The sequence below is a fragment of the Equus caballus genome, chromosome 1 (assembly GCF_041296265.1).
Source record: "Equus caballus isolate H_3958 breed thoroughbred chromosome 1, TB-T2T, whole genome shotgun sequence".
Taxonomy (NCBI): domain Eukaryota; kingdom Metazoa; phylum Chordata; class Mammalia; order Perissodactyla; family Equidae; genus Equus; species Equus caballus.
Genome location: NC_091684.1, coordinates 57,962,788 through 57,977,854, shown reverse-complemented (window position 1 = coordinate 57,977,854; position 15,067 = coordinate 57,962,788). Strand labels below are relative to the sequence as shown.

General features: G+C 36.0%; 1 protein-coding gene, 1 non-coding gene and 1 pseudogene across 6 annotated transcripts in view; 1 reads left to right on the top strand and 2 right to left on the bottom strand.

The window, feature by feature from the left end:
- Positions 1 to 15,067, bottom strand: part of CCAR1 (cell division cycle and apoptosis regulator 1) — a 52,272-nt gene that overhangs the window by 17,201 nt on the left and 20,004 nt on the right. For all 5 annotated transcript variants that reach the window (XM_070226271.1, XM_005602418.4, XM_005602417.4 and 2 more), the window contains exons 9-16: positions 13,270 to 13,399; positions 12,265 to 12,426; positions 9,600 to 9,825; positions 8,538 to 8,651; positions 7,816 to 7,982; positions 6,871 to 7,081; positions 5,969 to 6,052; positions 3,646 to 3,831 (exon numbers count right to left, since the gene is read on the bottom strand). In XM_070226271.1, coding sequence (XP_070082372.1) covers positions 3,646 to 3,831; positions 5,969 to 6,052; positions 6,871 to 7,081; positions 7,816 to 7,982; positions 8,538 to 8,651; positions 9,600 to 9,825; positions 12,265 to 12,426; positions 13,270 to 13,399 — 1,280 coding nt within the window. The remainder of the gene's footprint in view (positions 1 to 3,645; positions 3,832 to 5,968; positions 6,053 to 6,870; positions 7,082 to 7,815; positions 7,983 to 8,537; positions 8,652 to 9,599; positions 9,826 to 12,264; positions 12,427 to 13,269; positions 13,400 to 15,067) is intronic.
- Positions 1,075 to 1,175, top strand: LOC111769663 (U6 spliceosomal RNA; annotated as a pseudogene).
- On the bottom strand, positions 8,114 to 8,178 carry LOC111769760 (small nucleolar RNA SNORD98). Its single transcript, XR_002802576.1, has one exon. It is a non-coding gene; the product is annotated as a small nucleolar RNA SNORD98 (small nucleolar RNA).

Genomic DNA, 15,067 nt, shown 5'->3' with positions numbered 1-15,067 from the left:
TTTCCTGGGGAAAAAAAAATCTGAAACTACATACTGAAAGAGCACACCATGAGAATGACTAGTATCAAATAACATTTCTAATAAAATTAGAAATTTTGTGGATCTAGGCAAAATAGCAAGGGACTGTAGGAGAAAGCAAACTGCATTATCATCATTTTTTGAAAGTAAAACTTTATATCAAAAAACAAGAATAACGGAGCCAGCTCCGTGGCTGAGTGGTTAAGTTCACGCACTCTGCTTTGGCAGCCCAGGGTTTCACCGGTTCTAATCCTGGGCGCAGACATGGCACCACTCATAAGGCCACACTGAGACAGTGTCCCACATAGCACAGTCAGAAGGACCTACAACTAGAATATACAACTATGTACTGGGGGGGCTTTGGGGAGAAGAAGAGTTAAAGAAGATTGGCAAGAGATGTTAGCTCAGGTGCCAATCTTAAAAAAAAAAAAAAAAGAAAGAGTAACATATTTAAGATATTCAAGGAAAATAAATGTGAGCCAAAGATTTTACATTCAGCATAACTGACTTTCAAGTTTAAAGGGCACAGTCAAACTGTTATAAAACATACAAGAACTTAAATACTGCTACTATGAACTGAGCAATCTACTAGAGGCGAGCTTCAGAGATAATGACAAAAGGACTAGTGGTTGGCATTAGAAATATACTTGTAGAACCTAGATTAAATGAGGATTAAAAGAGAGTACAGCAATATAAGGCTACATGCTAGGACATCATATTGACAGTACAACATAAAAACAATGGGGAGAAAATAGGGATAGAAAATGTAAAAATATTTTTAAACTAGTTTCAGCAATAATATTGGTTGGTGATGGTACTCATACTAGTACTGTGTGTATATATATATACGTATTTCCATCCACTGGCCAAAAAACAAAAAAATAAAGAGGACAATTTGAGCTTCAATAAGGATAAGAACTGCAAAGGACTGAAATCCATCAAATATGTTTAAATCCATAAATATATAAGGATGTTTAAAAACAAAAACAACATCTTAAGATGCTAGGGAACCAATTCATTATCTTGACAACTAGATAAACAAAAACAAAACAGTCCTTGCTTTAGAAGCACATATTCTAAAATTAAAATGATACAGAGAAGAGTAGCATGGCCTTTGCACAATAATGATGCAAATTCATGAAGCGTTCTATTAAAAAAAAAAAAGAATCAAGAATTGATCTTGCCTTCTTCTATATGAATTTCCCAATAGGTAAAACTGTACCACTGGGTAACCAAACAGCAGATGAGGAGACGTGAAAACAAAATGATGATTATAATATCACCATTTTTCAACCCCAACAAATCAATGGATCTAGGATTTGAGCAGCAATGGCCACCACCATCAACAAGTGAAAACTGGCTTTCTCTTTCTCTTTCTACTCTTCCTGTTCTGAACAATTCAGTTCTAAAGCAATTCCTCCAAGACAAGCAGACATCTATACAAGGGGTGGAACCTGGCAGGGAGAGAGAGCTACAATGGCCCAGAGCAGATGAGCTGCCCACTTACCAGGTAATGAAACTCAAATGGAGCAAAGAGGGCATCTATACAGAGAAACAGCATAGGGTAGGGAGTCAGACCAAAGTAGAGTAAGGAGGGTATCCAGATGGGAGAGGGAGAGCAGTGGACAACTGAGCAAGTAAGCAAATATATAAAGTATAACGACGATATGTTTCTCATTACTGGAGAAAGGAGTTAGACATATGGAAAGGCAGAAAATTAGAATGAACTCTGTGGCACTGGAGTAGAAGTGGAGATATTAGTATAAACTCATGACTTCCAATATACGTAAGATGTAATAAATATAGATATAAAAATATATGTAGGTATGCATATATATACAGGGATATATATCTATTCCATAGCTCTGTTCCCTGAGAGGGGTTGGGAACTGCATAACAATGAGCACATGTTGGCTTCTAAATACCATTACCAATCTTCACTCAAAGGTACCAGGGCTTCCTGGGGAAATGGCTGATTCCAGAGCTAGGGCAGGGATAGTACACAGCGAGACTGAAACATTTGTATTGTGCTACAAAAAAAGGATCCTCAAAAAATGATGAGGATATGTCAAAGGGCACAGAGGCCAACTTGAAAGGGCTCCCACTGGCCAACTCTAAGACAATTTCACTATCAAAATAAATATTTATAACCTTCTGAATAAAATAAGAAATCATGCACCCATGCATCTCTTAAGAACAAGGTAATTCTCCTACATAATTGCAAAACTATTATCACATCCAAGAAACTTAACAGTGCTTCGATACTATAGAATATCAGATCCATATCCATAATCAAATTTCTCCAATTATCCCAAAAATACTCTTTACGGCTTTTTCCCCCCATCCAGGATCCAGTCAAGTTTCACTCAGTACATTCAGTTATCATGTCTCACTGACCTCCTTTAATCCAAGTCAGTTTTGTTCTTTTGTCTTTCATTACATGGACATTTTTTAAAAGTTCAGACAAGTTGCTTTGTAGAAATTTTTACATTCTAAATTTATCTGTTTTCCCACAGATTAAGGTAAAACATTTTTGGCAGAAATACTTCATAAATAATGACGTATACTTCATAAAGCATACATTAGGAAACATAATGCTGGTTTGTCCAATTACTGGTGTTATAACTCGCTTGTGATATTGCTACATTTCAAATTCAGAAAACAAATGACAGGCTTCTGCATCCAGGAGTTATTCTATTGGGCACAACACTGAGGCATAAAAAGGCTTGAATAAACAGTCTCTGAATCTTCAGGAGTGAAATGCAATCAAACACAGAGCTATAGAAACAGCAAAATTCTAGGACAAGCACTTCACTAGAACTCCATCTTTGAACTTAATTTTGCTCTAACAAATTTTCTTTACTAAAAAAATGTAACATTATTCATTTTTAAAAGGGAAGCTAAAAATACATGACTTGGAAATAACTCAAATGTCTCTCAAATAGAGACTGAATAAACAAACTGTGATACATTGATATTATGGAATACTATTAAAAGCAATAAAAAGGAACAAATTACTGATAGACACAACATAATAGGTATTTCCTTAATGCATTATGCTAAGTTAGACAAGTCAGACTCAAAAGGTTATATAGTTCCATTGAAATGATATACTGGAAAAGGCAAAACTATACAAAAACAGACCTGTGGCTCCCAGAGGCTGGCAGGGTGAGAGAAGAAAATGCTTACCGAGGGGTACAGGGGATTTTTAGGGAGTGACAGATCTATTCTATGTCTTGACTGTGATGGTGGTTACATGACTACAGTCTCGTGCCAGATAATGACATTTCAATCAACGATGTAGCACACATAAAACAACGGTTCCATAAAATTAGTAACATACAGCCTAGGTGTGAAGTAAGCTACACTATCTAGGTTTGTGTAAACACATTCTATGATATTCACACAAAGACAAAATTGCCTAATGATGCATTTTCCACAATGTATCCCCTTTTTAAGCAACACAACTATTTACGCATTTGTCAAAACTTTGAAAACTGTTCACTAAAAAGGTTGAATTTTACTGTTCTGTAAATTATACCTTAATAAAAGTATACATACACATATTCCAAGAACTCCCTATAAACTAATATATTTAATAGCACATTTAAGTGATTTAGTATATACCTCTTTATCATCTTCAGATTTCCTATCATCTTCCTCTTCCTCTTCTTTTTCAGATTTCTCTAATTCCTTTTGTTCTTCTTTTTGCTCTTCTACCTTAAGCTGTTTTGTCAATCGGGCTATTAATTGGGATTTTAATCCTTTGGAACTAAGAGCTCGACTTTCTAATTCTTTTCGAAGATCATTTACCTAAATATACAGAGCATAAAAACACAGAAATAGAAAATAGGATACTGAAACAGTGAACATACTGTGCAATTAACTTCTGTCTGATGTTTAAAAATTTTGGTGAAAAGGACACTGGTGGGCCAGCCCGGTGGCGCAGAGGTTAAGTGTACACATTTCGCTTTTGTGGCCCAGGGTTCACCAGTTCAGATCCAGGGTGCAGACATGGCACCGCTTGGCAAGCCATGCTGTGGCAGGTGTCCCACATATAAAGTAGAGGAAGATGGGCACAGATGTTAGTTCAGGGCCAGTCTTCCTCAGCAAAAAGAGGAGGATTGGTAGCAGATGTTAGCTGAGGGATAATCTTCCTCAAAGAAAGAAACCAAAACAAAACTATTTTTTAAAAAAAGGACACTGGTACAGCTCATAAAATGTTTGTTAAGACAAACAATTATTTTTGGAAAATAATTTGCAGCACGTTTTAAGATACTTAAAAAAAACAGTTAATGCTTTCTTTTATGTATTTTTGGTGAGGAAGATTGGACCTGAGCTAACCACTGTGGTAATCTTCCTTTATCTTGTATGTGGAATGCTGTCACAGCACAGCTTGACAAGCTGTGTGTAGGTTCACACCCAGGATCCAAACCTGTGAACCCCGGGCCGCTGAAGCAGAGCATGCGAACTTAACCACTACCCCATGGGGCAGACCTCAAGTTAATGCTTTCTTACCCAGTAATTCTAATTTCTTGGAATTTACCCTAAGGAAATACCCTAAACACAGGAAAAAAAAAAAACTTTAACATTCCTTACACTAGGCCCTCCCTTGAAGAAAGTGAAGAATCTAAATATCTAATAAAAGAGTAATATCTAAGGAAAACAGAACTACATCAACTAGATGGAAGAGTATAGAACATTTAAAAATAATTACATAGGAAACACTAATAGTAACTGAAAAGGATGGGACAGCACCTTTTTTTATACAACACAATTAGAACCAACCAACCAATCACAAAGCTTATAACCAGGAAAATAATGGAAGAAAACACATCAAAATTTTAAGAGTGGTTGTGTTTGAGTGATAGGCTTGAGTAATTTTTTTCTTCTATTTTTTATGTTATGTACTAATTTTTAAAATAAGCACGCATTATATTTATAATCAAAAGAAACACGAGTTTCAAAATAAGAAACTTGTAGCAGGCTGTCCCGGTGGTGCAGCGGTTAAGTGAGCACGTTCCACTTCGGAGCCCAGGTTTCACCAGTTCGGATCCCGGGTGCAGACATGGCACCGCTTGGCAAGCCGTGCTGTGGCAGGCATCCCACAAATAAAGTAGAGGAAGATGGGCACAGATGTTAGTTCAGGGCCAGTCTTCCTCAGCAAAAAGAGGAGGATTGGCAGATGTTAGCTCAGGGCAAATCTTCCTCAAGCAAAAAAGGAGGAAGATTGGAACAGATGTTAGCTCAGGGTGAATCTTCCTCAGCATAACGAAAAATAGTTTCATAAAAAAGAAAAACTGTTTTTTGTTGAGAAAAGACGTTAACTGAAAGATTAGCTTTTATATGCTAAATAAGTTGCTAAACCAAGTAATGATCAACCTCTGATCTTCTGATCATGTAGAATAAATGTATGCAGAATCTATGGATTTACATTGAAATTATAGGCCTAGAGATGCAAAACTGCAGAAAGAAAATAGGTCCAAAGACCCTGGAGAGCAGAAAAAAAAACTACTACAGGTTAACAAAAGACTTTCAGAAGAAGGCTTTAAATTATAATTTCCTTCCCAGTTCACATGTATTATCAATCCACTTTTTACTTGCAAATTTTATTTTACAAATTGGATAATCTTTTCCTATGTTTCTTCCCTTCTCCTAGAATTTAAATTCCTTACGTGTAGAAATTCTGCCTTCTTGGTCAGTTCTCAAATCAGAGAACAATGCTGCTCACACTCTAGGTGCTTGTATATTGCATTCAACAAATATTGGATGAACTGATTTATGAATATACCTTATGTTTAAATTTTATACATATATGCATATGTACAATATAGAATACTTATATAAAATCAGTGTACTTCATTTTTAATGGGTTTTATCTGAAAAACATTCCTCATTCTCTACTCCTGTTCAGAGATTTCAAATTAAACACTATCACTTTCAAAGTTACCTTCATTGTCTTTGGATCAAGTTTAGACCAATGGGTAGGAGTGGAAATTTCTTTAGCTTCACCATCATCTTTCTCTTCTTCATCCTGATGTACAAAGTTAAGAACATAATTACTATTCTGAAACCTTAAAATAAAAGTAATTTATTTTTAAAAGTCTGTTGCTGATCTGTGCAAGGTCACAAATGTTTCAGATTGTCTTCTCCTAAAGTTATTATTTAGGCAAGTCCACGTACATACATTCTACCACTTTTAACTGATCACAAAGACACTCATCAGCCAATCAAAGCCAGATCTGTGAAACACAAAAGGGTGATAAATTACAACACAAAGGATATCAGGGATGCACAAACACTGCCGGTCTCCACTAACCACACAGTGTGTGATCTTGCCCCAATTTTCAAGCCACCCAAAGTTAAGACTGATTTAGTCAGACCTTTCAAATGTACCAAAGACGATGCCACATAGCCTGAAATTTCAAATCTCTCAGACTTGTGGTTGTCCAATTTCAAAAATCCATGACTAGAACTGATGACCGTGAAAGAGAAAAATTTTTAAATTTTAGAAAATGGCAAAATGTTTAAAATGGCTTAATACTGATTCTTGCTCAACAACTGGTCCCAGATTCCAGCAACTAGACCTATGATAAAAACAAAATTCTGTGCAATTTAAGCACAACTTATTTTCCTTTGAGGTCTCAGCACTCTTAAAGTTAGTTTAATAGACAAATTTTTTTTTTAAGAGGAAAGAACATACAACTATACTGCTGAAAGCTGGATTACCAGTCGCTGTTACCAGTTATGTTCCTCCATGTGTGTTTGTTATGTAGTGTGTGGTGTGCATTTGTGCCTGTGTTCCTGTGCCTGTGAGAAGCGGAAATAGAAAAAGGGATTAGCGTTCAGTGCCTGTTCTCCATCAGCCTCCTTGCGTTCACCCTGAAGCTTCTCGACCAGCTGCTGCTTGTATCCTCGGGAGAGGGTTTCCCACTCTGAGCGGGTGGGAAGGCAATGCCAAACATCCGGGAAAAATAAAACCACTGTCTCCACATGAGCTGGAACTGTACGCCCCTTGTGGGTCTCCTCAGGGCGATGGTAGCGAATCTCTGCAAAACGGTACCTGTTGCAAGGGAAGAAGCATGTTGGAAAAAAAATTCTAAAATACATTTAAAAGACCCTAGTTCACTTGTAGCACATCAAGTAAAGAAATTTTGCTGCAAGAACTTGAGGTTGGTCTAAAGAAAAAAAAATTATAGAAGCCATAGTTCCTCTTTTGGTACATTTGTACAATATTTTATGGTTAAAAGAAGAATATGTTCCCCAAGGCATTTTCATGTTTGCTTACAGAGCTACCCTTATTTTAGAGAATACCTGAAGAAGCTGGAAAGCTGTTCAGATTTCATGTGCTAAAAAAGAATATTCTGAATTAAGACACAGGAAATATACTAAAATACACAGGACAAATAAGCCTCAAGAGAAAATATGGCTGAACAAAAATAATCAGCAACTACATCATTTTATAACAAAAGAATTATAATGAAATGAAGTTCTCTCTTGACGATCTTCTCCAGCTATGCATGAAATGAAAAATATTTTCAACATACATCCAACTTCCAAAGTACACCATAACAAAACATTTAAATTTTCAGTTTATTTTGATTAGTTCTTAATCCTTTTTCCCCCAAACATTTTGGCACCAAATAAACTTTTGCTATAAATGGGGATTTTCCTTTGAGATTACCTGCATGATCAAGGTTGCTAAAATAAGGGTGGGGGAGGGAAGGCTGATAGACAAGAACATCTACATAAACTATTAGAAAAACATTTCTAATCAAGAAATGAATTGGTACTTACCATTGTGTGCAGACACTTAGATCAATGCCTGTCAGAGCCTTACAACAACGAATAGCAGTCTTAATCAACACAGAGGGGTCTTTTTCTGGGTCTGGTCCATCCAACGAAGGAGACCAGTGGCCTCCAATAGCCATGGCTTCATCCTTGCCTTTCATGCCCACTAAAAACTAATTCAAAACAAAGAATCATTTACATATATTATGCAACTTGTCAAATTGCAAATAAAATACGTGAAAAGGAAAGGTACAAACCTTTCCAATATCATTTTTACTACCTCTGGTATCTGTCAGTCAAGGAAGAGTTCAGTTCATCGTGTTCCACACTGCATTTCAGCAATGGAATAGGATTTACACATCATAACTCATCCTTCTAAAGTATTTCTTCAGATAAAGAGCTCTTTTAAAGAAAGCTATAATTCAAACTTTAACAGCATCCAAAGATACACTAAATCCATTACCACTAAGATTCTACTATGCTACAAACGTAAAACAGCAAAATGACAGTTGAACTAGTGACATATACATAAGATACAGCCATAATCTGCAATGAAAAAAACATCTACATCATTAAATTCTGAGTACCTTAATACTAAAATCAGTTATTAAACCAAGTGACAAGATTAAAAGGGTGGTACTTTTAGTTTTACATATATACACACACATACAGTTAGAAATAAGCAAAGTGACTATACCCCTAAAGTTGAAACAAATCTTTCATTTTACCTTAACAAGTCTAGCAGGATGCTGAAATCCATCTCGAAGTTCTTGTGGGTCTTCAGCAAGAGCACATGACTTATGATACAAATCTTCCATACTAGGGCTAGCCATCAGCATTACCTATTATAGTCAAATAATTCAATCCTGTCAAAAGTCTAAAGTAACGTAAAAAAATGAAAAGCACTACTAATTATCCTTACATATTAGATACCCAAAATTTTTCATAAAATGCTATAGCAGTAATGGTATTAGATACCTTATAATCATATAGTTTTAATCATATAGCTTTTTATTTTTTTAATCGCAGTAACATTGGATTATAATGTAACATAGCTCTCGGATGTACATCATAATATATTTTGAATTATGTGTAGATTATATTATGTTCACCACCCAAAAACTAATTATAGTCCATCCCCTCACATGTGAGTCTAATCACCCCTTTTGCCCTCCCCCCTTCCCCTATGGTAACCACCAATCCAATCTCCATTGCTAAGTGTGTGTTTATCATTGTTTTTATCTTCTACTTATGAGTGAGATCATACGGTACTTGACTTTCTCCCTCTGACTTATTTCACTCAGCATAATACCCTCCAGGTCCATCCATGTTGTCACAAATGGCTGGATTTCGTCATTTCTTATGGCTGAGTAGTTCAAGGGATGCTTTTTGATCAATGTTTTAAGATAGCAGAAAACTATTGACCATAAGCAATATACTGAACGTTACCCTGAAGACTTGCAGTGCACTCACCCAACGTTATGTTTTATCTGGGGCTACTGGAAGTCATAAAACATAACAAAAAGCTCCATAAAATCAACTTCATCTTCATATTTTTATAAGGTTTAAAATGTTAAAACAATAAATAATTTTATAGCTTAAGAGGTAAGGGAAAGAGAGGTTAAATTAAATTACTTAAATAACCAAAACAGAATCAGGCAGATAAGAAAAAAACATAGCTATTTGAGTCTTAAACCTAACAATCACTTTCTGAAGATCAACTCCACATATATTCTTAATACGAATAAATGCTCAAAAATTTTAGCTGTCTCTCCTAGGAGAATACAAACCTTTGCACTGTATAAGTGGTCAGCATCTGGTGGATCAAGAATGGCCATATTTTTTTCTAAGGACTCTACTTCTCTGTGCATTACATAGAAATTGCAGTAATTTCCCAGTTGAAATGGTCTTGACAGAGGGAAAGCATCCACCCATGTAAACTGAGCATCAAAAAAGTCACTAGGTATATATAAATTCTGATAACGGCGCCTTAGTTCCATCATGTCACAACTAGGACTGAAAAACAGACATAAGTAGTGAATAAATAGCCTTAATACCAAAGATTATGCAAACACTCACTTAATTCTGAAGCTAAATATAACCTGACATAGGTTGAAGCCAATGCAAAACGGACAGAGTCAATTATCAATGAGTATAGACTTGCAGAGAGGCACATGAAAATCTCATTTTCAAATTCGTTTACTTACAGCGCTGAATAAAAATCTGGTATCTAAGTGTTACCTTTATTTCTTTACTTTTTGTGTGTAGCTTAAAACTCGTTAGAGAAGACCTTTTGAAATAACTTCAACCCCAGCTCCAGAGAAGATCTGAACAAAAGCAGTTCTGCCTCAGTTGAAACTGCATTTTTGAGAAAATTATGGTTCATATATAATATAAAGAGGGGATATACAGAGGGGATAAGAGTGGTACCAAATTAGTATGAGTGTTCCTCAGTTAGGTTTATACAGTATAGAAAAAATACAACCTTTATTCTACAGAAAGATCCTAGATCAAACATACCTACATTCAAAATTAAATAGAAAAATCCAATGAAAACAAAATCCAAATGATTTTCGGATTACCCACACCTTTATACCTCTCTCTGAAATCCATACCTGATTGCTTATTATGTAAAGAGAAAAATAAGTTTCTTGCCTTTTAAATCTGGCATACTGTTTTTTTTAAAGGAGATTTCCTTTTTCCTAAGAAGCAGAACTTTTAAAGAAGAACTCAAAGGTAAATGAATCTGGTAAAAAGCCAAGAGATTTGTGTTAAAAGCATAATGAAAAGTGGTAAACACCAACAATTCCTAAGATGAAAATACAACTACATTGTCTTTTTTAAAGACAAGGGTATGAAATGTGAACTGACATATTTGGTAGGGCTGTCTTTCTATGTGAAGCCTAAAAGTAAGAAATATAGTCAGTTACAGTTGTTGATAACATTATACCTTATTTGGATAAAATTCAGCTGTCAAAATTGTAAAAATGTGAAAAACAGATATTTGGGTTTTGTTTTTGTTTAAAGAAGTGCTGCAAACAGAAAGTATGTGCAGTATTTTCCTAGTTTACCATCACCAGAATTTCTGAAGTCATGTTTTACCCCATAGGAGTAAAATCTATAACAAAACAAAAGATAAGAAGTACAAATGAATAACTTCTTGGCACACGGTCTCTTATAATATTACTGTAAAAATATTTTGATTATCAAAACTACAGATGAGAAAAGGTATGGAAACTTTGGAAGGAGATAGATAAATGTTCAATTTATAGCCTATGCATCAACTCTTCCCATAATAAAGCAGAGCTGCTCTATTTAACATCTTTGAGGCTGGAGAAGTGGTTTTGGTTCCAATGAGTTTCTCTGAAATACGCAGACTAGGTATTTTGAAGTATACAAGTAAATAGAGACAACAAGAAAATTAGTATAAATTAAGAATAGTTGCTGATTTGACCATAAGAATAAAAGAACACCAACTACATAACAATCAAGCAAAGTTATCAAGCAAAATTTTTTTGATTTTGTGTAGCTTAAATAAAGGACACTGGTTTATTCAATCTAGAATTGAATAAATAGAAATTTTAACTTCTGATAGATATTATGAATATTAATTATTACACTTAATTGAAATGCAGCAATAACCTCTCAGGATACTGAAATACATAGTTATTGTTTCTATGCTAACCAACTTTAAATGCTGCTAATAATTCATTTTTCTTACTTTACTGTCAGTTTGTTTTCTCCAACTGTTAATTTATCTTATTCACAATTGTCTGTCCCAGGGCCTTTAGATGATTCTTCCTGTCCCTTCATCATATATCAACTGTCTATGAATTAGAACTTCGCAGCTATTTCCTAGTTAGTCACCATCTTCCACCATCACTATTAATTATTGGGTATCTACAACTGCCACACACCGGGTTATATGCTTTAGATACATGAACTCAGCCTCGTAATAATTCTGCTGGGTGAAACTATTTCCATTTTGCAACTGAAGCTCAGGAACTCTTGGTAACTTGCCCATGACCTCTGATTCCAAAGGCTGAAAATCCATTTAAGTATACACATACACACATGTCTATGTTACATGTCTGTGAGTATATATGCAGGTCTATGTTTCTATTATACTACATTGCCACAGCTAACGTGAAATAATTGGTCCACTGCTGTACTATCACTTCATCATACACAATGCACTACACGTGAACTTAATAAAGTTATCAATAAATCTGGATCTTAAATGATTCTCACTTTAACAATTTCATCACATAGGGGTTGCCTTTTCCAATAGCTGGTATTCTTAATGAGCGTATGGAAATAATGCACCCTTGTAAAAAACTAAACTGCAACTTCAAATTGCATGAAAAATCTCTCTTAACATAACACATTCTACCAAATTGTACAAAACTGAAAAATTAGTAACTGAATAAAACAATGAGAGAAAAAAGAACTTACCAATCTAAAGAAAACTTTGAAAACTGAACTGTGTAACGTGGAACAACACGTCGAACTCTCCGAGGTGACCGTTCTCTCTCCCTTCGAGGAGATCTCTCCCGGGAACGCTTTCTCTGAGGAGATCTTTCTCTGGATCGACGTCGTTCTCTCTCCCTTTCACGACTTAAAGCAAATTTTTCTAAAATTACTATTATTTGTGGCATTACAGAAGAATTCTTTAATGAAATAAATATAATAGGCAATACAAGCAAGATTTCACAGTATACGTTTTTACACAACTTTTTAAAAACTACGGTAAGGGGCTGGCCCAGTAGAGCAGTGGTTAAGCGTGTATGGTATGCTTCGGCGGCCTGGGGTTCGTTCGCCAGTTTGGATCCTGGGTATGGACATGGCACTGCTTGGCAAAAGCCATGCTGTGGTAGGCATCCCACATATAAAGGGGAGGAAGATCGGCATGGATGTTAGCTCAAGGCCAGTCTTCCTCAGCAAAAAGAGGAGGATTGGCAGCAGGTGTTAGCTCAGGGCTAATCTTACCAACCCCCCCAAAAAAAACTACGGTAAAATATACATAACATAAACTTACAATTTTAACCTTTTTTTTTTGGTAAGCATTTGTGTATTCATAACTGGTTGATACCAAATCAGTTTGAGAACGTTTGATTGTCATCAAACACAAAGATTCTTCATTTTTTTTGAGGAAGATTAGCCCTGAGCTAACATCTGCTGCCAATCCTCCTCTTTTTGCTAAGGAAGACCGGCCCTGAGGTAACATCCATGCCCATCTTCCTCTACTTTATACGTGGGACGCCTGCCACAGCATGGAGGGCCAATCGGTGCCATGTCCGCACCTGGGATCCGAACTGGCAAACCCCGGGCCGCTGAAACAGAATGTGCGAACTTAACCACTGCGCCACCAGGCTGGCCCCCCATTTTAACCATTTTTATTAAGTGCATTCACATTGTGCAACTATCACCATCATCAAAAGCATACTTTTAAAAACATACCTTCGGTCATCTTTTCTGTTAGGCACTTGATCTCCTCTGTCATTCCTCCCTGAAAATCTGGATGGTGGATCTAACCTTCGCGCTGGTTGTGGCTGTGAAACTATACGAACAGGAGGCTGCAATAAACCAGCTTTAAAAGATACAGAAAAAAATTAACTTATTTAAACAAAGTTCAAAAGCACTCCCTGGTTAAATTTTATAGACAGAAAAAGCTGGCTAATATTTTAGGCTTTGCAGCCCACAAATGGTAGAACCATTTGTGTATTTCTTTGTAACCTTTTAAAAATGCAAAAATCATTTCTTTTAAAAGACTGGCACCTGAGCTACCATCTGTTGCCAATCTTTTTTTTTTTCCTCCTCCTTTTCCCCAAAGACCCCCAAGTACATAGCTGTATATTCCAGGTTTAGCATCTGAGACGCTGCCTCAGCATGGCCTGATGAACGGCGCCATGTCTACACCCAGGATCCAAACTGGTGAAACCCTGGGCTGCCAAAGCGGAACATGCAAACTTAATCCCTCGGCCACAGGGCTGGCCCTGCAAAAACCACTTTTAATTCAGGGACCACACAAAACCAGACCATGGACCAAATCCAACGGCTACAGTTTGCCAATCTCTGATCTATAGACATTAAATCAAAGATTGCTGTACAACAAGATATTCACAGGTTGCCAAAGTATCAACGAGAGATTTATCTGCACAGACAAAAAATAAACCCTAATGGAGAGAACTATGGCCACCACTTTGACCAGGTAATCAAACTTAGCAGCAACAGTGGAAGAATGTGACAACATGAGACTCCTAGAGTGATGCAATATGAATTACAAAACATCGCCTATAACGTGTTCTTGCCAAAAGTCTTCAGGCTTAGCTTCTAGTTCATAGTTTATATGGCAGATAAACAGGTAAAAACATCACAAGGAATCAAGACAAACCCAGACCACAACATTCCAAAAGAATCTACACATCAGTCCAATTACTTCAAAAAGTCAACTGTCAGAAAGGAAGAAAAAAAAAGTAGGAAACTATTCTAGAATAAAAAAGACTAAAGAAACATAACCAAATACAATGCAAGAAACTTCACTGGCTTTTTGTTTAGGAAACCAAAAAACAACCTTAAAAGACATTTGGGAGACACCTGGGGAGATCTGAATATAAACAGGATATTTAAATGCTTTTTCTTAGATGTGATAATAGATTGTGGTAATACAGGAAAATGTTCTGTTTCAGGAAGGGTCTGCTTAAGTATTTAGGGATAAAATGTCATAATTCCTGCTAATTACTTCAAATGATTCAGCAAAAAGTGTGTATATTTGTATACACATGCAGATAAAACACAGTAAAATGTTAACTTTTCAAGGCTGTAAGTATACAAGTGATCATTATACTGTTCTTTCAACGTTTTTGTATACTTGAAAATTTTCATGATAAAAACTTGGGGGAAAAAACAGCTAACTTATTACCTACCACCTTACACTTGTTAAAATGGCTATAGTCACTAAGACTGAAAATAACAAATGTTGGGAGAGGGTGTGGACAAAAGGGAACCTTCATACACTGCTGGTGGGAATGCAAACTGGTGCAACAACTATGGAAAACAGTATTGGAGATTCCTTAAAAAATTAAAAATAGAAACACCATATGAACAGCCATCCCACTACTGGGTATCTACCTAAACAACTTGAAATCAACAATCCAAAGTAACATATGCACCCCTATGTTCAGTGCAGCACTATTCACAACAGCCAACACATGGAAACCACCCAAGTGCCCATCGTCTGATGATTGAATAAAGATGT